Source organism: Rhinopithecus bieti, unplaced genomic scaffold (assembly GCF_001698545.2).
Source record: "Rhinopithecus bieti isolate Rb0 unplaced genomic scaffold, ASM169854v2 scaffold_28517, whole genome shotgun sequence".
NCBI lineage: Eukaryota > Metazoa > Chordata > Mammalia > Primates > Cercopithecidae > Rhinopithecus > Rhinopithecus bieti.
Genome location: NW_016813121.1, coordinates 255,924 through 282,322, shown reverse-complemented (window position 1 = coordinate 282,322; position 26,399 = coordinate 255,924). Strand labels below are relative to the sequence as shown.

The 26,399-nt window shown below is 40.7% G+C and overlaps 1 protein-coding gene across 1 annotated transcript in view; it reads left to right on the top strand.

Moving 5' to 3' along the window:
* The first annotated feature begins 1,261 nt into the window (after positions 1–1,261).
* The window catches only part of ADGRF1 (adhesion G protein-coupled receptor F1), a 49,920-nt gene continuing 24,782 nt past the window's right edge, over positions 1,262–26,399 (top strand). The window contains exons 1-8 of the mRNA XM_017847694.1: positions 1,262–1,346; positions 5,685–5,748; positions 7,237–7,313; positions 19,262–19,331; positions 20,321–20,426; positions 21,661–21,718; positions 23,425–23,571; positions 25,307–25,480. Coding sequence (XP_017703183.1) covers positions 19,303–19,331; positions 20,321–20,426; positions 21,661–21,718; positions 23,425–23,571; positions 25,307–25,480 — 514 coding nt within the window. The 5' untranslated portion in view covers positions 1,262–1,346; positions 5,685–5,748; positions 7,237–7,313; positions 19,262–19,302. The remainder of the gene's footprint in view (positions 1,347–5,684; positions 5,749–7,236; positions 7,314–19,261; positions 19,332–20,320; positions 20,427–21,660; positions 21,719–23,424; positions 23,572–25,306; positions 25,481–26,399) is intronic.

Sequence of the window (26,399 nt, the reverse complement as noted above, 5' to 3'; positions counted from 1 at the left end):
TGATATAAATGATGAATTGATGGGTGCTGACGAGTTGATGGGTGCAGCACACCAACATGGCACAAGTATACATATGTAACAAACCTGCACGTTATGCACATGTACCCTAGAACTTGAAGTATAATAAAAATAAATTAATTAATTAAAAAAAAAGAATGTATCAACAACAACTGTTTTCTTCTACTATCTTTATAGTTTCATATTTTGTGTTTATATTTTTAATCCAGATAAAATTAACTTTGGTGTAAACTGTGAGAGAAGGATATGCATTTATACAATTTATAACTGGTAAAGTGGGTGCTTTTGTAGGTGAAGATCGATTAGTTGTGGAACAAGGGTAGTTTACTGAATACGCTTTTGTAATTTTGAGTTTTCTACCCTGTTCATGTAAAATTTACCAACATCTTATTAAAAGAAGCTGTTATGCAGAAACATTATTGACTTTTATGCAAAAACATTAAGAAAGCAGCTCCAATTGAATGTGACCCTGCAGGAATACAAACCAATGTTGTCAGATCTTCTCATTTTCCAAAAGAAGCTGAAATTTGGGTTTTCATGTGAAATCCCCTGATGTTTAAAGGTCAGCAACTAATTCAGAGTTACAAAAACAATGCATGGTCCAAACAAAACACATCTGCAGGCCAGATGAGGCCCTCAGGGTGCCAGTTTGAGACCTGTGTTTTAAACACTTTTTCTTGTCCTCAAAGATTCATGTAAGTGCCTCTTCTATAGCCTTCCGTGGCACAATGTGTTCAGTCCCTATCGTAACATATTTTAACTGATTGTTGCTGGCCTACCTTCTCCATTATAGATGCTTGAAGAGTGTATTTACAGATTTTGGTCCTGGGGCTTAACACAGTGTCTTGCACCTAGTAGACATTTAATATAAATGCTTGTTTAATGAATAAATAGATGAATGAATGAATGAATGAATTCTGCTCCAAGAAGAATCTATGTCCTGAAAAACTGGACAAGGCAGCCCAGGTCACAGAGGTTACCTGGTTTGGACCGCTCCTTCTCCCGCCTCCTCCGTTAAGTCTCTCAGTCACCTTCACGGTAAATTAAGTGATTATACCCCATAGTGATTTTGTAAACAGGTGGCCTCTACAACATTGTGAATCTTGGCCACTAGATGTCTCTCTTTGCCTAAAGGACATTTGGAAGTATGGGAGTCAACCTGGGGTTTGTTGAAACAATACGTAAGTGAAAAAGAATGTTCTAATCTCAGGTCACATCTTCAGATGTTTGTTCTCATGAGGAAGTTGAGCACGGCCACAACACCAGAGAAAAAGTGCCCAGGGATGGAATCAGCTTAATTTTATTCTAGAAGAACTTCTCATCCACAGGTATGGACCCTTTGCACTCTGAGTCTGTTGGGTGTTAGCCTCTAATCCAGCAGACTCATGAGTGTTCTCCGGAAGCCTTGCTTGTGTTATTTCTCTCTGATGCTGTAGGCTAATGGAAAAATGCATCTTACTGTAAAGGGTCTGGAACTCTAGAATCTGCATGGTAAAAGCAGGATTCTTGTTAGATGTAGCAGGTTCTTCACTGAGGCTGTCCTGACCCTGTAGAATTCCTGAGCATCCTGTGATTGCAGGGGATGTGTTCTGGTGCCTGCAGCTGTACCTTTCCAGTGGCCTCACGAGAATCTTTTGAGCTTGGAGTGGTAGACTTCTTGGTGCTGTATAACTCTTATTTTAAACACAGAGTGAGGGGGGAAAAGGATTATCATTTATTTTATAGGTTATAGCTTTCTCTTCTCAGTGTTATCTCTGTACATTCTGTACAGAGAATAATAATTGTGTACCAATACTGTACAATCTGAACTGATTAAAGGCCTCAGATGGCGTCTTGACCGACTGCCAGATTTACCCAGGACCTTGAATTTAGTGACACTTGAAGCTTGCTTCTTGAATAAAATGAAGTGTGGACTCTACAGGACTTTGATGGCTCTCCAATTTATTATGGAAGGTTCAGATGATAAGAATGCTCTGTCTCATTAATACCTGTGTTTGCCTTTGCTTTTTCTTTGGTTATTTAGCAAGAGTCAGGCACTTATATTTGTATTTCCCATCTATCTTTAGGAATCAGTAGAGAATAGGGTAACAGAACAGACTTTGAAGTCAGGTCGTGTTGACTTTCTGGCTCACCATTCACCTAACTGCTCGATGCCTTGACTCCATTATCTATAAAATAAGGTTGCAGAGAGTATAAAAACACATGAGAAATGATCACAACAGTACTTGGCACATAGGAAGTACTCAGTAAATGTTGGCTGATCCACCAAAAAAAAAAAAAAAAAAAAAAAAGGAATGAGATCCTGCCATTTGCAACAACGTGGATGGAACTGGAGGACATTTAGTGAAATATGCCAGGTAAAGAAAGACAAACTTCACATGTTCTTACTGATTTGTGGGAGCTAAAAATTAAAACAATTAAACTGATGGAAGTAGAGAAAAGAATGATGGTTTCCAGAGGCTGGGAAGAGTAGTGGGCAGTGCAGGAGTGGGGATGGTTAGTGGGTACAAAAATATTAGGTAGAATAAATAAGATCTAGTATTTGATAGCACAACAGGGTGACTATAGTCAACAACAATTTATTATTTAAAAATACCTAAAAGTGTATAATTGGAATGTTTGTAACACAAGGAAATGATACTGCATAACCTCAAATGTTTGAGGTGATGATTACACATTGTATGCCTGTATCAAAATATCTCATGTACCCCATAAAAATATATACCTACTATGTGTCCATACAAATTAAAAACAAAAAATTTGAAAAAATGTTTGCTGAGCCAGGAACTATGACTTACACCTGTAATTACAACACTTCGGGAGGCTGAGGTAGGCGGATCGCTTTGAGCTCAGGAGTTCAAGAGCAGCCTGGGCAACATGGCGAAACCCTGCCTCTACAAAAAATACAAAAATTAGCTGGGCATTGGTGGCTCACGCCTGTGGTCCCAGCTGCTTGGGGGGCTGAGGCTGGAGAATCATTTGAGCCCGGGAAGTGGAGGTTGCAGTGAGCTGAGATAATGCCACTGCACTCCAGCCCAGGTAACAGAATGAGACCCCATCTCAACAACAACAACAAAATGTTGGCTGATACTAAGCGCTTGATAGTTCTTCTCTTCCTCGAATTAGCTGTCCAGGTCTCAATTATAACACAATGCCACCCTACCCCACTGATAAAAGCAATTTCTCATAAGTCACCTTGTCCAACGCTTGTCCTTAGGTAGCTTTATAATTTCAAACCCACCTCTCCTTATCTTAAGCCCTAGTTCCGAGTAGTATGAAGAGCCTGTATCAGCTTTGATAAGACTTTTATCATAGTAGTCAGAAAAATCGTCTCGCTGAAATTTACAGTTTATACTCAACTCTTCTTTTTTTTTTTTATATAACTTTAAAGTCTAGGGTAGCAATGTGCATACGGAGGTTTGTTACATATGTAGAGTTAGCCATGTTGCGTGTGCTGCACCCATCAAATCGTCAGCACCATCAATCATACATTTAATCTTGTATAACTCCCAAAGCAAGCCCTCCTCCTCCCCATCCCCGCCAGCTGACGCCAAGATCGCCCCGGCCCCAGTGCGCGATGTCCTCCCCCTCTCCCGACGTCCAAGCATGCACAGCCTTCATTGTCTCAGCCGCCCTCCCAACCTATGAGTGAGAAACTGCGGTGTATTGGTTTGCTCTTCTTGTGAAGTTTGCTAAAGATGATGGGTTCGCAGCTGCAATTCCATGGTAGCCTACAAAGGACGCAAAACTCATCCTTTTTCTTATGCTGGCATAGTATTCGCATGGTGTATATGTGCCACATTTCTTATCGCAGTCTGTCAGCAGATGGAGCATTTGGGCGTTGATTCCAAGTCTTTGCTATTGTGAATAGTGCTGCAATAAACATACGTGTACATGTGTCTTTGTAGTAGAATAATTTGTAATCCTTTGGTAGTTCAACCATTATGGAAAACAGTATGGCAATTCCTCAAGGATCTAGAACTCTTCTCTTTTTAACTCCTCCTTTCAGTTAAAAAAATTATACTTGCAATATATATATATACATATACATATATTTAATGCTTTCAAACATTTTGCAACTATGGAATAGAACCACCTGAAACAGTCCAGGGCCTTTTACACTCTTGCATCATCACATCACTCAAGTCTGCCATTTGTGTTTGCAGTCCCTGGGGTAAAACTTCTCTATGACCAGACTCAAAGAATGTCCAGCACTTTCGATGGATGGACATGGGCATCAGGGTCCTTCTCTAATTGGGTTCCTGTCCTTTTCTGGTTCACCTGTTGATCTGTCTCATTTAGATATTGTCTCACACCCAGTAGTCACTCAGGGACAGTTTGTTGACATATGAATTTAGATAACTAGTTCCAGAAACATGATTCTGTTTGCCGTTTTCTTTCTCCCAGGACTCAGGCTTCTTGCTGTTTATTTGTGGGACCCTGCTCCTTTGCTGGGAAACCAAGCCATCAGACTCTTCACTAAACCAACACCAACAAGTGAAGTTAGAAGGCTTGAAACTCTTCCTCAGCCCCAGGCCTTTCTTCTTCTCTCTCTCTCTTTTTTTTTTTTTTTCTAGCATTTGTGGAATGTAAAGTTGACCAGATGAACCAAAATAATTTGTTTACCTGGCTTCTTATGCTCAAGTGAACACCTTGTTTATGCCTGTGAAACATTATAATCAAACTAGAGAGGCAACAAACTCCACAGCTCAGCACTCAGAAGGTTAGCTTTGTCCTGAGCTCTTAAGGTAACAAGATGTCCGAATGCTGCCACAGTGCATAAACCCATGCTGCTTCTTTTTGCACTGTGTCCTTTGCAAAGACCAGAGAGCTCTTCAAACTCACCAGGAAGTATTGAGGAATTTAGTGTTGCGTGCACTAACAGATTCTTAGCAGGAAATTAGAAGGGGTGAGTAAATTGCTTTTTGGTGAGTCATCAGTTTGAAAAACACACCTTATTTCTGAAACAATCTGAATGTTGTGCATACTTGACTTCCTTCTATTAAACACATAATTAAAAGGCTATTAAATGCATTCATCTGTTTGGATTCAGATTTTCTCCAAAACCAATTCACTCATGGAATCGTTGATATCTACTTGTTGCCTCACCTACTAGTGTCTGCTAAAGTGTTTTTAGTCTAATGAGACAATGTAGTGTTTCCTTTGGTTCTGAGGGCCATACGTTGGCCCCTAGGACGTTATTGGGCTGCAATGGCACAATGAGCCAAAGGTGGGTAACAGAGCTTCCATCTCAGCTTCAACCCCTCAACACCTTGAACTCCACACTAGTTGGTCATTTTAACTGTTTGCACCAAATTCCATGGCCACTTTCTTGCCCTAGTGATTAGTAGATTATCAATTCCTTTTTATAAACACATTCCTACTAGGATGTCAGTGAATTACTATAAACACTTGCAATTTAATATAGACAATAGGAAAGGTGTGGCCCTGAACTGAGAAGATGGCATCTCTCATCTTAAAACTTCAGACATTGAACCTACTGAGTAAGAGTATGTATTTCTGGAAGTCTTTAACCTTTTGGAATGGAAATTTGGTCTCCAGTTATAATTGATGGACTGTGAAACAGGCAAAACCCTGCAGAAAACAAGCAGAAGGAGAATGGAATTAACTCGACTAAATTATGAAATTAACTTTTTTCCACCCAGGCTGATGGGGGACAAAGGAACAATGGTTGAAGCTTGAGTCTACCTGACAATTGGAGTTTGTCAGGTAAGCCCCATTCTCTTGATAATTTTTTCAGTGGGCTAGACCTAGACCCAATCATAATGAGTATGATATGGATCAGTGGCCCAGCTGGTCTGGAAGACAAGTGGGTCATACGGGATTTAGGCCCACATGGCACTAAAGGTCTTCAGCGTGCAATTAGAAGCTCAACTGTTGATGGGAATATTGTTCACTCTAAAAAAGATGTTTCTATTAGAATTTACTTACTCTTTCATGAAAACATAGATGCTTCCTCTTTTCCAATTGTGAGAACAATGTACCTGACTAGCTTTCCCTTTTCTTTAACTGTTAGGAAGTTCTGTCCCTAGAGTTAAGTTTCAAATTTATGAAACAATAATTTCAGGGATTATTATTTGCATTACTTTTCTTAATTGACTCTTTAGTTTTATAGTTTCCTTTTTTATAGTTTATATAGAGCTTTTATAATGATTTTAAAATTGTTATACTCACACTATTTTATTTTGTGCATTAACATTGCAAGCCAGCTCAAGTCATTTGTAAAATGTGGAATGCTTAAAGGAAACAAAAGAAAATTAATAAATTAACTGAATTCAGAGATATCCTTTGCTTTCTTTTCAGTGGCATTTTTGAGAATTAACATATTATTGTCCCCTTCATTATTTCATAACAGAATGACAAATTGCTAATTTAGATGTGGTTGTTAGTTGCTCATTACCTTGACCAAAAGTAATTTATGAGCCAATGTGGCTAAAGATACAGCACATAACAATCTTGACCTTTCACAGTTTTCAAACTGGATGACTCCTTGGAAAGAAAACAAATCTTTACTAAAGAAATTAATCAGGTTTCACTCTACGTTTTCTAAGGACAAAGAACACACCGAAAGCATTCACCTCAGCATCCACCCTGTTGCTGTCTTTTGCCACAGCTCCTTTGGTACTATCTCACCCAGAAGTCTGAGGTTGTTTTATCTGGGAAACTAGCTAGTTGATTCTTTAGGCTTAAATGAAAAAGTTGGAAAAGGAAAAACAATATCTACTCTTATTTCTGCTCCACAGGAATTACCCACCTGTTCTCATTGGAATTATGCATGAAGGGCTGCATTCCTTCAGCTTTATAGAGTATGACCCAGTGTGTTCAGAGGCTGGACGGGAAGTTTTGATGGAGTAGCATTTTGTAGCAAACCGATCTAGGGCAAAAGTGTTTCACATTCCCCTAGAGCTTTTCTCTCCCATTTCCCTTCTGTGATTTCAGACACCCATCTATGTTTGCTGGGAGAGTCATTAAGTCTTGAGCTCTGCGCTCCTTCCTCTTACCAGACCTAATAGTGACTTTAAGGTGGAGGGGAGTTAGCAGAAAAGTATATTGTTTCCGTCTTGAAGGGGGTGTGTCCCAGGCTTGTCTACCTGCACAGACCATAATGTGTGCCAGGAACTGCTGATGGATCAGTGAGCCTGTGTTCACACCAGTGAGCTGCTGTTGCTCAGATACTAATACTTTCTTTCCAAACAGCATAAGAAGTAATTGAGTCACAAGTACACTGAAGGAAGGGCTCCCTCGAGCTGTGGCGTGAAGAGAGAAATCACCAGGTAAGCCCAATAACTGTACTTTGATTACTAAGAACGTGTATTACTATGACCAATACTACCTGTTAGTCTGAGATTATTTTTTCTCTCCTTGAAAAAAAAATTCTGATTTCAATATCTCATTTCCCAAAGATGGTTAATTAAGGGAACAGAGCTGAAAAAACAATGAGCAGAAACAACAGATTTCAATCTGCTTACTAACTATAATGAGGTGATTAGCTGAGGCTCAAGCTCCAGATTATCTGACTCGAAGCACACTCTTCCCTCTGTGATAACGCAGGACCCCCATTCTTCTGATGTGCCAGGGAGGTAGATTGACTAGAATAAAACGGCTCCACCAAAGATCAGTCATATGGTTTTCACTAATTCATAATACATTAACCATAGCAATCTCTTAAAATAAAATTGCGCTTGAGAGAATTAAGCTTATTTTTCCTTTAGGGTGAATTAGTTTAAGCTTTGCCTGAATCCATATGTACCCAGGAAGTACTTACCAATTTAACTCCTTTCCAGGACTCCAAAAAACCCTAGAATTGACTAATCATTTCTCCTGCTACTTCCCCAAGTAAATATAAAATGACACACTGTATTTTCTTAGTAGCTGCCTTGAAAATATATAATTTTTCTTTTCTCTTTTCTTTGTTTTCATGAAAAATCCATTTATGTAAATCTGATAGCCTATGTAATACACCATGCCAGAGGCTACATAAAGGAAAGACACTGAAGGAGGAATAGAAACCAGGTCAAAGTGGGAGAGGCCTAGAGAAGTGATGAACTTGACTTTTTCGTGCTGAGATCCATTAAACTCAACTTGATAATAACATTCATGGGCTGGAGATTACAAACAGAGGCGAGAATAACAAAAAATAAACAAAAGTACATTCTTTAATATGTTAGAATATTAACACAAGCCTTCTATTATGTTCTGTTTTCATTAAGAAAACACCACTCATTATCTAACCATAACCCAAATTGACAAGTGTTCTAATAATGGTCCCATAATACTTTATTCAACCATTGACAAGTAGTAAAACATTGAGCAAATTATTTAGTTGTCTTGTCCTGGTTATTTCACTTGTAAAATGGTGCCAATAAGCATTAAGATTGGAAACAGGAGTGCATGCCTGTGGAGTCTGACAAGCTCAACTTGCAAACTCACCTTTTGTGCATAACCGTAAGCTGACGTGAATTATTGATGGATGCCTCGTATGTCTTGCTTCTCCAAAAGGAGAGTAAATTTCTTAAAAAACAGGGACAATGTCCCCATAACAGGGTCTGTCTGTTGCTGGGCTGAGGGCAAGGAAAGCACCATACTTTCACAACAATGCGCTTTCTGATGTCTTTCATTACACAACTAAAGGAATGCAAACATCTTCTTTAAAAAAGTAAATGAACGCATTCATTCAAATTAGGATATAAGTAAATGATTATAGTGCTTTGGCTGAGAGTAAGTAAAGTAAAAACTGGAAGAAGCAAGAGCATACTGGATATCTGAGGGCATTCGCAGTGGTAGGGGTGTGCGTCACAAGGGTGCACAACTCAGAAAGTAGGGGAGTGGCATCCCCAGGACAAGTGTCACTGAATTCACAATTTTGCTTAAGGCCACCCTTATGAAACTGTTGTGTAACCTACCTAATCTAAATGTTTATATTTGTAACTTTCAAAATATTTTGCCTAGTTTTATTTTATTTCATTTTATTTTATTGTATTTTTTGAGACAGAGTCTCGCTCTGTCGCCCAGGCTGGAGTGCAGTGGCGGGATCTCGGCTCACTGCAAGCTCCGCCTCCCGAGTTCAAGCCATTCTCCTGCCTCAGCTTCCGGAGTTGCTGGGACTACAGGCTCCCGCCACCACGCTGGGCTAATTTTTTGTATTTTTAGCAGAGACGGGGTTTCACCGTGTTAGCCAGGATGGTCTCGATCTCCTGATCTCCTGACCTCGTGATCCTCCCACCTCGGCCTCTCAAAGTGCTGGGATTACAGGCGTGAGCCACTGCAGCACCCAGCCGCCTGACTTTCTTTGTAATGTTCTTTGGCAGGGAACACCCATCGCTTGTAGAGAAGGGGAAACGCTGTTGCCAAATATGTATGTCTTGGGATTTTCCTAAATTGTGTTTGTCTTAGCAGAGTAGTGCTCACAAGATTTCAAGGTCTTCAGAGTTCTTGACTGGATAGATACATGGTTTTATTTTATTTATTTATTTATTTATTTATTTATTTATTTATTTATTTATTTTTGAGACAGAGTCTCTGTTGCTCAGGCTGGAGTGCAGTGGCACAATCCCGGCTCATCTCAACCTCTGCATCCCAGGTTCTAGCAATCCTCCTGTCTCAGTCTCCTGAGTAGCTGGGATTACAGGCGCCTGCCACAACGCCTGGCTAATTTTTGTATTTTTAGTAGAGACAGAGTTTCACCATGTTGGCCAGGCTCTTCTCAAAGTCTTGACCTCAAGTAATCCACCGGCCTTTGCCTCCAAAAGTGCTGGGATTATAGGCGTGAGCCACCACGCCCAGAGATACATGGTTTTAATAGATGTGAAAACAATTTGGAATCTTGGAGGGATAGTACTAAAGGCCTATGGCATCATGATCTGAAACATACCCTCTTCCATGCACAGCTGGGTTGAAGCCTTGATAAACTCACCCCGTAGTACACAAAACCACTAAGGAAGGGAAGCCTTCTTATCACATCCCCTCCCCAATAAGCCACAGATAATCTCATAGAGGCTCCTGGTCAGTGGCTGATGGAAACTGGGAGCTGGCATGTTGAGAATGAAAATTCATAGGAATTAATAATAGAAGTGGAAAATGCCCTAGCATTTCACAGAGTTAAAATAAATTTCCTATGTGTAGTCAGTTGAATAAATAAAATGCAGAGATGAACAGCAATGAGGTATGCACTCCTAAAACTGCAAACTCTAGTTAACGTTTTATTGATGAGCGTTATCAGATCCTCATGGTGTCTTCTTGGTCTCAGTGCAAATGTCAGTTTTTAATCTCCAGAGGTCCACAAATTTAAAGACTTTAAAGTCTTTAAGATAATTTTCTTATTCTTTTCTTCTTTCTCGGAAGACAAAACTTTAAAACCTGATAAGAGTTTCTTTACTGTTTTGAGATAAGCAGATATTTATTATACATTTGTGAAGTTGAGACAGCCTGTCAAAATACAACAGATTCACACCTGCAAAGTTCTGGGTAAAGAGAATTTGTGTTAAGCAGATTATATGTTCCATAAGCACCTTTTACGCTTGTGTTTGTACTGCATGCAGAATGATTCTACTTGGAGACTTCCCTATACTTAATCTCTTAACGAATCAAGCTAATTATTTCTGATAAGCCACTTAATGATATATTTCTTAGGCATATCATACTCTTTTATGTTGTTGACCAATGTATCAATTAAGCAGGCAATTGGTAAAAGATGTAGATATGGCATAATTTAAAAAATATATTTAGGTCAGAATTTTATAGGAAAAGGTGGGCCTCATTAAACAAACTTACAGCTCGATAGGGGGAATAAATTATAGTGTTCTATACCACTGCAGAATGATTATAGTTAACAATAATATATAGTTTCAAATAACTAGAAGGAGAATATTCAATGTTCCCAACACAAAGAAAGATAAATGTTTGAGATGATGGATATGCTAATTACCCTGATCTGATCACCATATATTATATATATATCAAAACATCACTAGGTACTCTATAAATGTGTACAATTATTATTTGTCAATTAAAAATAAAATTTAAAATAAATAAATAGATAAAATTGATGAAGAATTATCAAGGTGGTCTAGATAAAAAATGGTGTCATTGGGAAATACAGTTGACAAAATTGGCTATTCACTTGGAGGAAATGAAAGGAAATCTGAAAACCTAAATAAATTCCAGAAGGATTGAAGATTTACTTATTTCATCCCAAAACCTAAATTAACTTAAGAAAGATTGAAGATTTAAGTGTATTAAAAATAATTTAAAGAACTAATGAAGTGTTAGACTAAAATGTAGAAGAATGTTTTCCAATCTTTTTACAGAAAACACATTCTTTGGCCGGACATGGTGGTTCACACCTGTAATCCCAGCACTTCTGGAGGCTGAGGTGGGCCGATCACCTGAGGTCAGGAGTTTGAGACCAACCTGGCCAACATGGTGAAACCCTGTCTCTACTAAAAATACAAAAATAAGCCGGGCATGGTGACGTACACCTGTAGTCCCAGCTACTCCGGAGACTGAGGCAGGAGAATCACTTGAACCCGGGAGGCAGAGGTTGCGGTGAGCCGAGATTGCACCACTGCACTGCAGCCTGGGTGACAGGGTGTGACTCTGTCTCAAAACATAAACAAGCAAACAAAACCACACATTCTTCACACAACCCCAAGTTTAAAATCCATAATGGGGCTGGGTGTGGTGGCTCATACCTGAAATCTCAACACTTTGAGAGGTTGAGGAAGAAGGATCGCTTGAGCCCAGGAATTCAAGACCAGTGTGAGCAGTATGTCGAGACCTTGTCTTTGCAAAAAAAATAAATTAAAAAATAATTAGCTGGGTGTGGTGGTGCGTGCCTATAGTCTCAGCCATTCAGGAGGCTGAGACGAGAGGATCATTTGAGCCGAGGATGGGGCTGCGGTGAACTGTGATCACGGCACTACACTCTAGCCTGGGCAGCAGAGCGAGACCCTGTCTCTAAATATAACTAAAAGTAAAAATGAATAAGTAAAATCCATAATGGAAAAGATTGACAGATGTGATTTCATGAACATTTTAATCTTTTGTGCAGAAGAAAATAATGCAAAAGGTTTAAAGATGGACTATAAACCATGAGTAAATACCTATAATAGGAGTGACAAAGACAAAAGAGCTTCTAAAACACAATTTTTAAGAAAAAGATGAACACTCCAATAGATAAACTTGGGAAAATGACTTAAGTAGTCAAGCTGGAAAAAAATACAAATGGCCAGTAAATCTCTGAAAAATGCTTAAACTTACTGGTAATCAAACACAGGAAAATTAAAACAATAAGGCAAAAATTTTGCCTATCCATTTGGCAACATTAAAAAGATATTGTGGACAGAGTGATGAAACAGGCATTTCTGCAGCTTACCAGTGAGTGTAAATGGGTACAGGTTAGGAGGGCAATTTGACCATGTCTATAAAATCTCAAAATATATAAACCTTTGGAAGCAGCACTTTCCTTTTAACTTAGAAAAGTTAAAAGTTCAATCCTGGTTTACCTGGAATTCAGATGCGTGGAAGGAAGCTTAATAGAAGGGAAGTTTGAGGGCAGACTGTGGGAGTTCAAAACTGCGATGATCTTGAGTTTGCTTTTCATTCTGTATGGTGTAGAATCTGGATGGTTTCTGAAGATGACTTGATGTGATATTTTCAGGCTAGATGGAATGCCAGTCAACTGGTTCTATTTCTAGAAGAATCATCTGGGGAATATGATTTTAAAATTAGTTTTACTTTTAAGAAAATCACGATGAAAATACTATTCATATGTAAAGAGAAATGTAAAGAATTAGGGGTTTTGGTAGGTTTGAAACAATGAAGATTTATCAGTGTAAGCATGGAATGAGAAGTAGGAGAAGTGTGTTTTACTCTTATTTAAAATAGATCACCCAAGAAGAGTTTGTAACATCTTTAATTTGACCATTCGTATATAAAGATCCCACAGAGCCTACTCTGCGGGGGTTTTCCAGCAGGCCTGATCATTTGTGTTTCCAACCTTAGACACCTGACTCTCCTTAGATACCGAGGACAATCATGTTTATCAGGAAGATAGCTTGTTTTTTCTAGTGTAATGTCAACTTTTATTTTAGCGTGGGGGGTACCTGTGCAGTTTTGTTATATGGGTAGTAGATTGTGTAATGTTGAGGTTTGGGGTGCAAATGATCCTGTCACCAGGTAGTGAGCATAGTATCCAATACATAGCTTTTGTTCATTTGTTTGTTTTGTTTTTGAGACAGGTTCTCCCTCTGTCTCCCGCGCTGGAGTACAGTGGTGCAATCTTGGCTCCCTGCAACCTCCGCCTCCAGGGCTCAGGTGACTTTCCCACCTCAGCCTCCCAAGTAGCTGGGACCACAGGTGCACACCACCATGCCCGGCTAATTTTTGTATTTTTAGTACAGACAGGGTTTCACCATGTTGCCCAGGCTGGTCTCGAACGCCTGAGCTCAAGCAATGCACCAGCCTCTGTTTCCCAAATTGCTGGGATTACGGGCCTGAGCCATCGTGCCCGGCCCAATAGGTAGCTTTTCAGCCCTTTCCCCCTCTCCCTCTCTCTCTGCTCTAGGAGTCCCCAGTGTTGATTGTTTCCATCTTTATGTTCATGTATACCCAGTGCTTAGCTGCCACTTATAAGTGAGAACATGCAAATTAACGCAGGAACAGGAAGATAGCTTTGAAATGTATGTTCTTCTTTTTTCTGAAAAAAAGAATTGTTTGTAAGGAACTCAGGTGGAGATCAAATTAACAATCATGATTTTATTAAAATTATGCCCCAAGCAACAAAAACTAACTGGCTCATAGTCGAAGGGAAATACTTGATTCTTTGGGCTGAGAAATTTAGGGAAATAGTTAACAAATTCTTTTTATTTAGAATTTAAATGTTACATTTTCATTTTCTGCAATTGTGAAATGAAAATAAATTCCACTTAACTTACACAATTGCCAAAATAATCAAATCAAAACATATTGAAAAGCACTTTGTAAATTAGAAGGAATTATTTTATTTCTTTTTTATGAGGTAGCTATCACCTCTCTGGAGTTCTGTTCAGGTACTTCTTAATTTTTAAAAGCAAACAATTCAAGAAGCTCAAATTATCTGGTCTTTCCTTTCTTTAAATGAAGTTGAGTAGAGGAGATGAGAAATAAGCCCTACCTAGGGATTCCAGGAAGACTGGGTCCTGTTACTAAGCTGAAATCTTGGCTAGAAGAAAGAGCTTGGCACCTTTTGCGGAATGCCATTAATCATCTTTTAAGGGCTTGGTGGTCACTCCTGCTATACTGAACCACAAGCGGCTGGTGAACATCTTCAGTTACAAGGGATTGGAATAGAGCCAACCCATGAGGCTTGCAGCTAAGCCTTTTACAGTGGAAATGAGCTGGACTCGTCTTCTGTGGGAAATGAACCCTACTAGAATGCCAGGAGGCATATTGAGCAATGAGCTAAAAACAACAAATCATCCTGACTGAAGCTCTTCTCAGATGCAAAGTGCAGACTAAATAGAAAAACAGAATCCTTGTTAGGAAGGAGCAGACAGCTGTGCTAGGCTGCAGGCACCAGCAGCAGGAGAAATACTCTTGAGCTGAATGAAGTTCTAATTAGTGGCAAAGGAAACACAAATTTATAAGCACATATCTCAATTCTGGGATGCGAAAGGATCAGATTTGGAGGTAGGGTCACAAACTGGACTCTGAAGGCACAACCAATCAATGAAACATAGGACAGTTAAAATAGGGACCCCGGAACAGAGATTCTCGGTAACCCAGAAGTTCGCAGAAGTGAGTCTGGATTGCGGCTTTCGGAGTTTCTCTTGAGGCATGGAGCTACCATGCATGATAGGCGGGCATGACTATATTGTTAACAGCCAGTACCTGGCACAATGCCTGGGAAATGGGAGGCTGTCAGCATACAGTATACGGTAGTTGAACAAATGCAAGTTTAGCAGATTGGTGAAATGTCCTGGGGGAAGAGTGACTGAGCCAAGTAATTCTTTTTGTCCCCACCAGACTTATAATTCCAGAATTCTTAAAAATTATACCTCTGTTCTGAACCCAATAATTAAATTCTTAGTAGGTTCTTAGCTCATCTCAAAAGATGTTCAAGAATTTAATAACCAGTTTGAGGAGAAAACAAGAATAAAGATGAGTAGAAATCGGTGATCTTTCCAGGCTTTGGTTTGGTGACTGCCGACGTTGATAAAAGAACAATTACATAAGTAATCTACAAATAGAAGGTGGGGAATGGATATGTAATAATGAAACCTGAATGTGAATAGATCTGAGCTCACTTTATTTTTCCCCTTACTGTATAAAAGAGGAAACCGAATCCACAGAGTTTTAACTTTCACAAATCCTCACAGAAGAGGTAGAAACCTGAGGCTAGGGTGTAATTCATTCAGACCTCTTCCTGTTGTGTTGATAAACAGGAATGTGCTAAAACATGCTAAAATATAAAATGTGTCTAAAATTTTACTGTGCACACATGTATATAGACCTCCCCTGAGATTTTAAATGACTTTAAATTACTGTCCTTCCAGAGGAAGTTTGTCTCATTCATATAACTTACCAAACCTCCAAACATTTTTCCAAAGATGGAAGTGGCTATCTTTTCTGTCCTCCCACCTATTTTCTCAGCTGTCTTCTCCTCTATCTCTGTCCAGTTACAGAAACACAAAGGAGCTTTTCTCAAAGGCAAGTGGCCCAACAGTTCCTAGAAAAGATAGATGCTAATGAATATGTTATCAAAAACTGGTAAAATGAGAGGTAAAACAAAACCAAGGCTTTACAGGTCATCTGCCTAACTCTTTTTGAGTCATGATTTCTTTTAGACCCTATGTGGAGACCTGCTCTTTCCATCAATGTGTGTGTGCACATGGGCACAGGTGAGGCCAAGATGGACAGGAAGGAGACAGCTCTACTGGGAATTCTATTTATAGAGAAAAAAACATAATCCCATAAATATTGATGCCAGAGAAACAGCGCAGAGTTCAACTGTGCCTAAGATTAAATTGTTGCCAAGAATGCTGGAAAGTATAGGTGTGAGCAGTTTCAACTAAGTCCGCTATTGATAAGGAGCCAGCTGTTGGCATAAATAAATGATATTTGCAGTCCATAAGTATATAACTGAAAGAATAGGGAGACAACAGCCAGCCCTCTCCAAAGGCATAATAGCAAGTTCTAATGATTGTTCCCTGTCAACTGAAGGACAGGGAATGAACTCCCTGAATGAATTCAAGGAAGTGCGGGGTCGGGGGGTGTCCCACCATGGTCAAGCCTTCCCATTACTGGCCCCAGCAGCCACAGCACAAGGTGTGATGGAAACATGTCATACTCTAATGACAACAACAGCTCCTCATTGGTGGCAAGGACATAAGGATTCTGAGAATTTCTAAATAATCAGGACCATTCCAGCTTGGAAGGGAAGTGATGAAAATACCATGGGGTTTATGTTTAACAAAGGCGAAGTTCAGTGAGATTTATGAGGACCTCGCACACACACAGCAATCTCTGACATCCTTGCTGCTGTGGACCCTCCTTTGAGTCAGATAATTCAATTACTGTAAAATGTACTTTTATTGCTTCGAAATTGGGATCCCTCCATTTCCAGAGTGGCGGGAATCAGTTAACCCAACGGTCCTTTTTTTTTTTTTTAAATAAGTTAATTTGACTCAGAATTGAAGTCAAATTCTGACAATCCAGCAAGTAACTATACATGCTGATGGTAAGGTTGAAATACTAGGCACCACTCTGGATACTTTACTTGCAAATTACTCATTCAATTCTCCTAAGAGCCTGTGAATTAAATACTATTTTCCCCATATTCTTGATGAGTAAACCAAAGTATAGAAAACTTAAGACAATTCCAAAGGGCATCCAGTTGATAAATGTCAAAGCTGAGAACGGGACCCTGGCTAGCGCAGCTACAGAGCCCATTTTGACCCATGTGCCTTGAGATTTCATTTTTTCCCACCTTTAACTAGTTGTCAAATACAGGGTGTCCAGTTAAATTTGAATTTCAGATAAGAAACAAATAATTTTAGACAACAAATAATGTTGCAAATATTGCACAGGGGCATACTTCACTACAAAAATTCATTGTTTATTTGAAATTCAAAATTTTGAGGGTATCTTGTGTTTTTACTTCCTAAACCTTACAACTGTATCCCAGAGGGAGCTATATGCACCAAGGAAGCAAAGAAAACAATTTTGATTCACTTGACCTTTGGTTTCAAATCCCAGAGTAGAACGCCTATCACAGGACTAGACTAGGTAGAGAAATCTTTATTTTTTATTTTATTTTTATTGTTTTAAGGATGGAGGGTAGCAGAGTGGAGGCCGCAGGCACCACAACCTCTCCCTCTGCCACTTCTCTCTGGATAAATCATTTTTCCTATACTTAAAACAGTCTAGAGTAACAGCTCTCAAACCTGCCTGGATGTGAGCATTGCTTGTCTAGCTTTAATAATACACATGGGCTGGCCTGGCATGGTGGCTCATGCCTGTAGTCCCTCTTTGGAGGCTGAGGTGGGAGAATTGCTTAAGCCCAGGAGTTTAAGACTAACTTGGACAATAAAGTGAAACCTTGTCACTACAAAAAAATTAAAAGAATTAGCCTGTAGTCTCAGCTATTAGGGAGGCTGAGGTGGGAGGATCACTTTTGCCCAGGAGGTCAAGGCTGCAGTGAGCCATGACTACACCACTGCACTTCCAGCCTGGGTGACAGAGCAAGAACATGTCTCCATAATCATAATTATAATTATAATATACAGAGCTGGACCTGAGCTGTCCAAGATTTAGTAGGTTTAGGGTGAGATGGGGGCACCCACATTTTCTAATGAGCTCCTAAATGTTTTCTCCTTTCCTTCTCTCCCCTCCCTTCCTCACTGGTCTGAAACTCTGACTCTAAGCTACAGTTTACCATCTGTAGCAAGTCCAAGGATGCCAGAATGTATCTCTAGGGTGGGAGAAGAGGGAATAAAGAGGTGGGGTCTATGAGAGAGGGCTTTTCCACAATGCCCAGAGCTGTCTTCAGGCCTTCTCAAGCTGGCTCTACAGCCTCAGGCCTGGACTACATGTATGAGAAAGATTTTTCAGAGTGGGATGAGGAGGTGAGAGAGAGAGAGAGAGAAACAGAGAGAGAGTGAGCCTGAGAGCCGTATGCAGGCCAGGTCTCCCATTTGGAAGCAGGCTCTGGCACAAAGAGGCAAAACGGATCACACCACAGGCACCAAGACTGTTATCCCATTTGAAAGCTCCAGCCCTATAAACTGTGACCCAAATAGTTCCCGAGAATTCAAATTAAAAAATCCTTCCCTAGAAGTGAAGAAAAAGTGGCCGGGCATAATGACTCACGCCTGTAATCCCAGCATTTTGGGAGGCCGAGGCAGGCAGATCACTTGAGGTCAGGAGTTTGAGACCAGCCTGACCAACATGGTGAAACCCCATCTCAACTAAAAATACAAAAATTGGCCAGGCATTGTGATGGGTGCCTGTAATCCCAGCTCTCATGAGGCTGAGGCAGGAGAATCGCCTGAACCTGGAAGGTGAAGGTTGCAGTGAGCTGAGATCATGCCACTGCACTCCAGCCTGGGCAACAGAGTGAGACTCCATCTCAAAAAAAAAAAGTGAAGAAAAAGTGGAAAAGGGGCTGGAAGGGGCGCAACCCCCCTCTGCAATGTGACTGTGCTTCATGAGGGTATTGCAAAATCAATTTAGTAGAATTAACAATTTACTAATAAAAATGAAATAAATAAAATAAAAACAAGTAGAAAATATCCAAGGTACACACACACACACACACACACACACACTCATGTTATAACATGTCTTTCTTTCTATGGGATTCTGTCAAGAAAGTTTGTAAAACACTGCTCTAGAGACAAATATTCATCAGTTTTAGAAAGCAGAAACACAGGCAGGAAGGAATAGAACTCAGAGCAGACAAGCTGTGGGGAAACAAGACCCTAAAGAGTAATCTAGAGCTCAGGCTGTTGCCAAAGAATTTTAAAGCAACAGATTTACAAGGAGTCTTTGGTAAACAGGAAGGTGGGGCATAAGAGGACCATTCATCCAAAAGGAGAAGGTAAATTCAAGAGCTGTACGTGTCACATTGCCTGTTTTTCATGCTGCCCCAGAAAGACCTAGAAAAGGTCTCAGCTGAAACATAGGCCGCCTCTGTGGTAGTTCTTCCCTGTCTCTAATGCCTTTTCTCTGCTTTTGAGATCAGAGGGCAGTGTGGGGTGGCACTGGAGAGACGGCAGCATTTGTATGAAGTTTAAGCACACCCAGGAAGCAAGGTAAGGGCTGGATGGAGAGCCCAACTTTGTGTACTCCGGACTGCTAAGCAAGGACACTTATTCCAGGGGAGGACTTTTGAGTTCGGGAGTCAAACTTTTTCACCTTCTCCTGTGAGATGTAAAAGAAACATTGAGAGGTCAGAAGAAGGTATTCCTTTAAGTTCTATCAATGCCGTGCAGTAAAACTTAGCAATGATGTAAGCGTCCTGTGTTGAGCTACCCAATATGGTAGCCCCTAGCCACATGTGGCCCCTGAGCACTGGAAATGTGGTCAACGTGATTGAGCAACTGAATTTTAAATTTAATTTAATTTTAACTGTCATTCATATTTAGATTGCCACACATGGCTAGTGGCTACTGTATTAGACAGAACAATTCTAACATTTTGTGATTTTTTTTGATGCAAAATAACCTGGGTATAAGTGATTAATCTTGTGACCAGGTCTATGTACTGAGTTTTATCTAAATTATTTGAGATAATCATAAACTCAAGGACATCTTTTAGCTGATGGTATCTACTATGAAAAAGGAAGTTTGCTGGATTGATTCATTATTATTTATGTGCTTAAACACTCAAATTGTATCCTGGTATTAATGGTTTAAAGAGTCTTTGGTTATTTTAATGTTTTTCTTTCCCAAAATGAAAAGGAAACTTCCGTGAAATATAAAAGACTGGTGTTAAATGCACCTAGTTGCAATGTTAAGCAAGTCATGATTTAAAAAACAGCCTGTGTTTAGTCAGATACCATCACCTGGAAGACAGCTCTAGAGCAGTTTTTAATCAGTCTGTAAAGGTGGAAATTTACTATGCCTGCAGTGGGAGCAGAAGTCATGATGTCACAGGTTCCATGAAGTGGAAACACAATCAGACACCCAGGGGCTTGGATCAGCTCAGTGGGGCCCCACCACTGTGTGCATTTTTACATTTTGGCTTGAATTTCTTGTTTTTATGTCTCTACCTTACCTGATACCCTGCTTGTTTAGCACAGACTATGCACCCAACTGCTGCTGCTCAGTCCAGGGAAAATGAAAGTTGGAGTGCTGTGGCTCATTTCTTTCTTCACCTTCACTGATGGCCACGGTGGCTTCCTGGGGGTAAGTTGGTGCTATATCTCATATCTCTTCTCAACTATCTCTCCTCTCTCCTTCTGGCATTTTTAGAACCCCTCACTCTTTAGGGGACTGCAACTGCATAATTTAATGTACTTGAGATCCGAAGTCCTGAGTTCTTGTTTCAACATGACCAACATTCATTGTGTGGCCTTGGATAAGTAAGTCATTTCATCTCTTCGGAGTTTAGATGATCAAACTGCAAAAGGAGGATCTTTGATTAAACTACCTTAGAGATCTTTTCCAGTTCAACACATTTTCTACTATGGCTTTTTGGATGCAGAAAAGTCACATAGATGGACATTAGCAATCCTTAGACACTCTCTTCCCTATCTACACTCGTTTTTGTGATGCTTTCATCTAGGATCGTGGTTTTAATATTCTCTACGTGCTGATGACTCCCAGCTGTATAGCTCCATCTCAGACCTCTCCCCTGTCCACACTCACATGTCCATTACCTGCGTGTTATTTCCAGCTGGGCACCCAGTGGACCTCCGAACTTCATTTGCCCGAAATCGAACCCACTCCTTCTTGCCTGTCTCAGCAGGTGGTATCACTATCTTTCCAGCTACTTAGGCAAAAAAACCTCAAGAATCATGCTTGACTCTTCTCACATTCCATATCTAAACCACTGGCATTACTTTTTAAGCTTTACCTTTAAAATATATCCAGAATTCAAAAACTTCTCACTACTTCCGTGGCTGCTACCTTGATCCACACCTTCATTGTCTTTCACCTGCATAATTTCAACAACCCCTGAAACACACTCATTGCTTCTGTGCTTATCTGTTCTTAGCAGGGCTTCAGGACTGAGCCTGCTACAAAGTAAGTTACAGCATGTCTTTCCCCTGTTCAAAGCTCCCCAGTGGTTTCTCATCTCACTCAAGGAGAAGATAAAACCCTTTCCGTGGCCTATAAAGGCCTGCACAACCTGCCTCCCCAGAGACCCTCTGACCCCACCTCCTGTGCCTCTCCTCTCTCTCTCCTCTCTCCGCGGCTCTTGTGTCCTCATTCTGCCTTCACCTGCCAGGCATACTCCTCTTACCCTTCAGGTGTTTGCTCAAAAGTTGCTCCAATGAGGCCTTCCCTGACCGCCTCTTCACCATCCCTGGCTTGGATTTTAGATTCATGATTTTAATTCATCTGGGAAACTCAGTGAGGCCTTATGAAGCACAACTCTTCAAAGTCTCACCATAACTATTTGTTTTCTTTTTAACAGATAAATGATGGCATCCAAACAAAAAGGGAACTCATTGTGAATAAGAGAAAACAACCAGGTGAGGCTCAGTCAGACAGCATGGTGTAGTGGATTTTGGTGTCAAGGGACCAGGGTTCTAATCCCAGCATTGCCTCTGACTGGTTGTATGATCCTAGGCATATTATTAAACATCCAAATATGTACAAGGAGAATGACAGTAATTCCTATGAGCAGGACATTTGTGAAGATTAAATAATATCATGAGAGCATAGTGTCTTACATCAGACCTGGCAAGTAGCTGTTCACACACGCCCTTTTCTTCTGTGCCTTGATTCTAACAATGTAATTAATGGCCGTAGCTCCAGTCAAGAAATGAGTTGTGTTCTATTTAGTTTGTGGATCTGATGTTTCTAGTGCTGAACACATTTCCTTATAGAAACAGTGATGCACATGTGGTTGTTAGGTTCCTGGATCAGTCCACAATAGCTTTTCTACCATGCAATGGGTCTGCCATACAGCAATGTGCTAATAGTACCATAGCATCTATCATCATGCAAGGCTACACTTCTTTGGGAAAATGAAATCAAAATTTCAACTTGTAATGACGTGAATACAATTTTCCTGACAGTAAAAATAACAATAAAAATATAGCAACTATTACTGGGATGTTACTATGTGGCAGGACTATTTGAAGTGCATTAGATGAATTAAACCCTCACACTGACCCTCTGAGTTAGGTACAGCAGTCATCTTTATTTTACAGATAGTGAAACTAAGGCACAGAACTAGCGGCAGGGACCAGGATTCAAATCCAGTCTATCTGGCTCCAGAACCAGTGCCATTAACCCCTGACGATGTGAGCAGGGCCACCCTTTTCCCTGTTCCCCACTCCTCACCTGCTTGGACAGTAGGAGTGGGACTAGCCTCAGCTCCCACCACTCAGAGAGGACTTCCAATGCCTGGGGAAGAGGCTCCAGTCTGTAAGGAGATGGGAGAGTAAGAGATGGGACTGAGGTGCAATGGTGTAGGATGTCAGGTCTTTCATAGGTGAGCTTTGGGGGACCTTGAAGCCCCTGGGAATTCCATGCCAAGTTTTATGTGAATGGACTTAAGTGAATTTTGGATGGGAGAAGACTCATAGGATTCCCCTCCTTTCCCTGTCAAAATCAGTTAATGGCTTTTCCTTGGGGAAAGAAAAGGTGCTGTCCAGAAATGATGAGCTGGAGGTGAGGGTGGATCAAGCCTCAAGGGAAAGTTTAGTTTTGTTTTGCTTTTGGATTTCATATAAATACCCAAACTCAGCTAACGAATGGAATATTTTCACAGGAGAAGAAAGGGCTCTTCGTAAGTGTGAGATTGAGGGGTCTTATATTGGAGATACTTCAAGGAGATCAGAGCTGGGGACGGGGGAGGGAAGGTTGACTTGGATTTCCTCACCTCTTCCCCCTTCAGTCTCGATACCTGAAGCTTGACTGTGGGTGCGCCGTGAGGAACTGTATAACATTAAGAGAGTAATTCTGGGGAGGGACAGGCAGCACCGGGGCAGCTGGCCTGGCAGAAGTGAGAGGACAGACGTATATTTGGCATGTGTGGGAACCATTGGCTTGTGTTTATCCTGGGTATTCATTTCTAGTCCATGTTTGGATGAGAGGAACTCAAGAACAAGCAGCGTGGTAGAGTCCCTGACCTCCAGGCTGAATTTGATGATTGCTTCTCAGTCGCTTCCTCAGTAATAGTTTCCCCATGGACAGAAAAAAAGGTTTCTGACCCTCTTTCTCTCTTTAGGCCCAGTCCAAGAATATGAGCTGCTGCTTCAGGTGACCTATAGAGATTCCAAGGAGAAAAGAGATTTGAGGAATTTTCTGAAGCTCTTGAAGCCTCCAATATTATGCTCACACGAGCTCATGATTATCAGAGCAAAGGCTACCACATGTAAGTGTCTCTCAGTGACTGGATATGTAAATGGGGAAGGCGGGTGTATCAGTCAGGGTTATGCTATCAGGTTGGGTTATGCTGTGGAAGCAATCATCCCTACAATCTGTGATTTAAAAGAATAAATGCTTTATTTCTTCTTCATGCTACATGTCCATTGCAGACTGGCAGAGGGCTGTTTCTGTTGCCACCAGTACGCAGAGTGATGTATCAGACCCTATCTCATATATACCCATGCTAAGTCAAAAATAAGTGAAACACTGGAGAGTTTTCCATAGGCAATTAAATTCTCTGACTCAGAAGTGACCACAGTAATTCTGCCCACAACTTATTGGTTAAAACTGGCTCCATGGCTCCACTTAACTTCAGGGGACTAGGATATGCAATCCTGTGTACCTGGAAGATGGCAAGAAATATTTGGCAAACAGCACTAATGAGCACAAAGGTGGAGTTCAGAGAAGTTAAATTATTGATCTAAAGCAGTGATTCTTAAAGCGTGGTCCCCAGGCTAGCAGTAGCAGCAGCAGCAGCATTAGGGAACTTAACAGAAATGCAAATTCTTCATTCATCTTGACTTAGAGGATCAGAAACTCCAGGGTGAGATCTTCCAGGTGATTCTGTTGTGCAATAAAGCTTGAGAACCATTTGCTGCACACTGTGCGTAGTTTCACAAAGGTGTCCGGTGACTTCACCCTGCTTTTTGATCTACTGAAAAAAAATGACTTCGGTGGGAATTTCAGGTGTGATAGAAGGGGGCAGGCATAGAGGATTGCTACTAGAGAAATTTTTCATCATGACTTTCCCCGAAAATGTTTCTCTGCCTTTGTCATCTTGCTTATAAGGCCTACCTGGGAGTGGTGGCAGGTGGATGGAAAGGAGTCTCCAATGAGATGGTGGTCAAATACCCTCTAGAATCCTTTAAATATCTCTCCTATTACAAATGTCCTCTTCTGCTTCTCTCTTCCATTGCAGTGGCTATGTATGGAGCATACATCCTTCTTTTGCATGCTAATCCCAGCCATTGTAGCTTTATGTTTGTTAGCTTTCTGATACAACCTCAGAATTTATTGAGTTGGACATTTCCTTACCTTAAATATATTGCCATCCTGGCTTCATCCTTCTGGCTTTTGGTGAGAAATATTACCATTATTTTACTTTTAATGGCAAAAAATTGCTATTACTTTTGCACCAATCAAATCCTTGGTCCAGATTCCATGTCAGAACTAAGGATCAGAAATCACTACTCAGGGCTGGGTGCAGCGGCTCATGCCTGTAATCCCAGCATTTTCGGAGGCCAAGGCAGGCAGATCACTTGAGCTCAGGAGTTCAAGACCAGCATGGCCAACATGACAAAATACTATCTCTACTAAAAATACAAAAATTAACCAGGGGTGGTGGTAATTCCAGGGGTGGTGGTAATTCCAGCTAATTACTTTAGCTGGTGGTGGAATTAATGCCTGTAATTCCAGCTACTCAGGTGACTGAGGCACAAGAATCACTTGAACTCAGGAGGCAGAGTTTGCAGTGAGCTGAGATCATACCACCGTATTCTAGCCTGGGCAACAAACCAAAACATACCACTGTATTCTAGCCTGGGCAACAAACCAAAACAAAACTCATAGAAGATGTGGGAAGTTAATCTGAAAAATAAACATATAAAAAATAAAATCACTGCTCAGCAGTAGTCAGTTTATAAACCAGAATCCATGACACTGAGTTCTATTTTTTTGTGCAGACTGCAACAGCCTGAATGGGATCCTGCAGTGTACCTGTGAAGACGGCTACACCTGGTTTCCTCCCTCATGCCTCGATCCCCAGAACTGCTACCTTCACACGGCTGGAGCACTCCCAAGCTGTGAATGTCATCTCAACAATCTCAGCCAGAGTGTCAATTTCTGTGAGAGAACAAGTAAGCAACAAAGAATGCTCAGGCTGGGTCTTCTCCCACCCCAGCATGCAACAGAGAAGGGACTCTGGCTCATCGTCTTGCTAGTCACTGTTTGTTTACAGGGAGATTGAGGGACAGTGATTATATATTATGTTGGGCCTGGCTGGACACAGTGAGAGTTTTCATAGTACAGAAGATCCAGAAACACATGTGACGGTCACTTCAACCTTTAAGTCCATCCAGCTCAGCTCTGCAATCATATGATTCTATTGAGACTGAGGGAGAGTTGCTAAAATTCCAAAATGAGGAACTGCTTGAATAAGCAACATTTGTCTTCCTACTCTCTTTTCACCTCTTTTGCCAACATCAATTTCAAGAAAAGGGAAGTCTAGAGATGTGAATGCAGGGAGGAACACATAGTGAATGATTCTACTTAAAAAAATGCTGTCAATTGTCAACAAATATGTGTACTGAATGCCTTGTTAAAACAAAACAAAAGCTAAAAGTCTAGCTTAGGAAACCAGCGGTAGCTGAGGGAGCTATGGCTAACTTAGGTTTCTGTTCAATGAAAGATGAGATGAGCCAAATGACACGGACTCCAGGGCATGAAGGACTTTAAAAAGCTCCTGCAATGATTACTTCAGTTAACTGGAAGCCCCAGATATTGGTGAAACTGAGCAAAGAGTGAGCCTGAAATAGCCCAGCTTAATTGGGAATACTGGCTCTCCTTTCTGGGACTACAGCAATTCAGGTTATGGCAATACATTACTTATTAAGCACCATCTTTACACCCAGATCAGAGGCAAATTCTAGGAGGACACAAAGAAGAATTTCTCTTGCTGTCTATGAATTAGGAGACTCGTTGGAGAGGCCAGGCTGTAATACAAGAAAGAAAAGAATGTCATTTCTTCAACAAATGTTGATGAAAGCCTATGTTTTG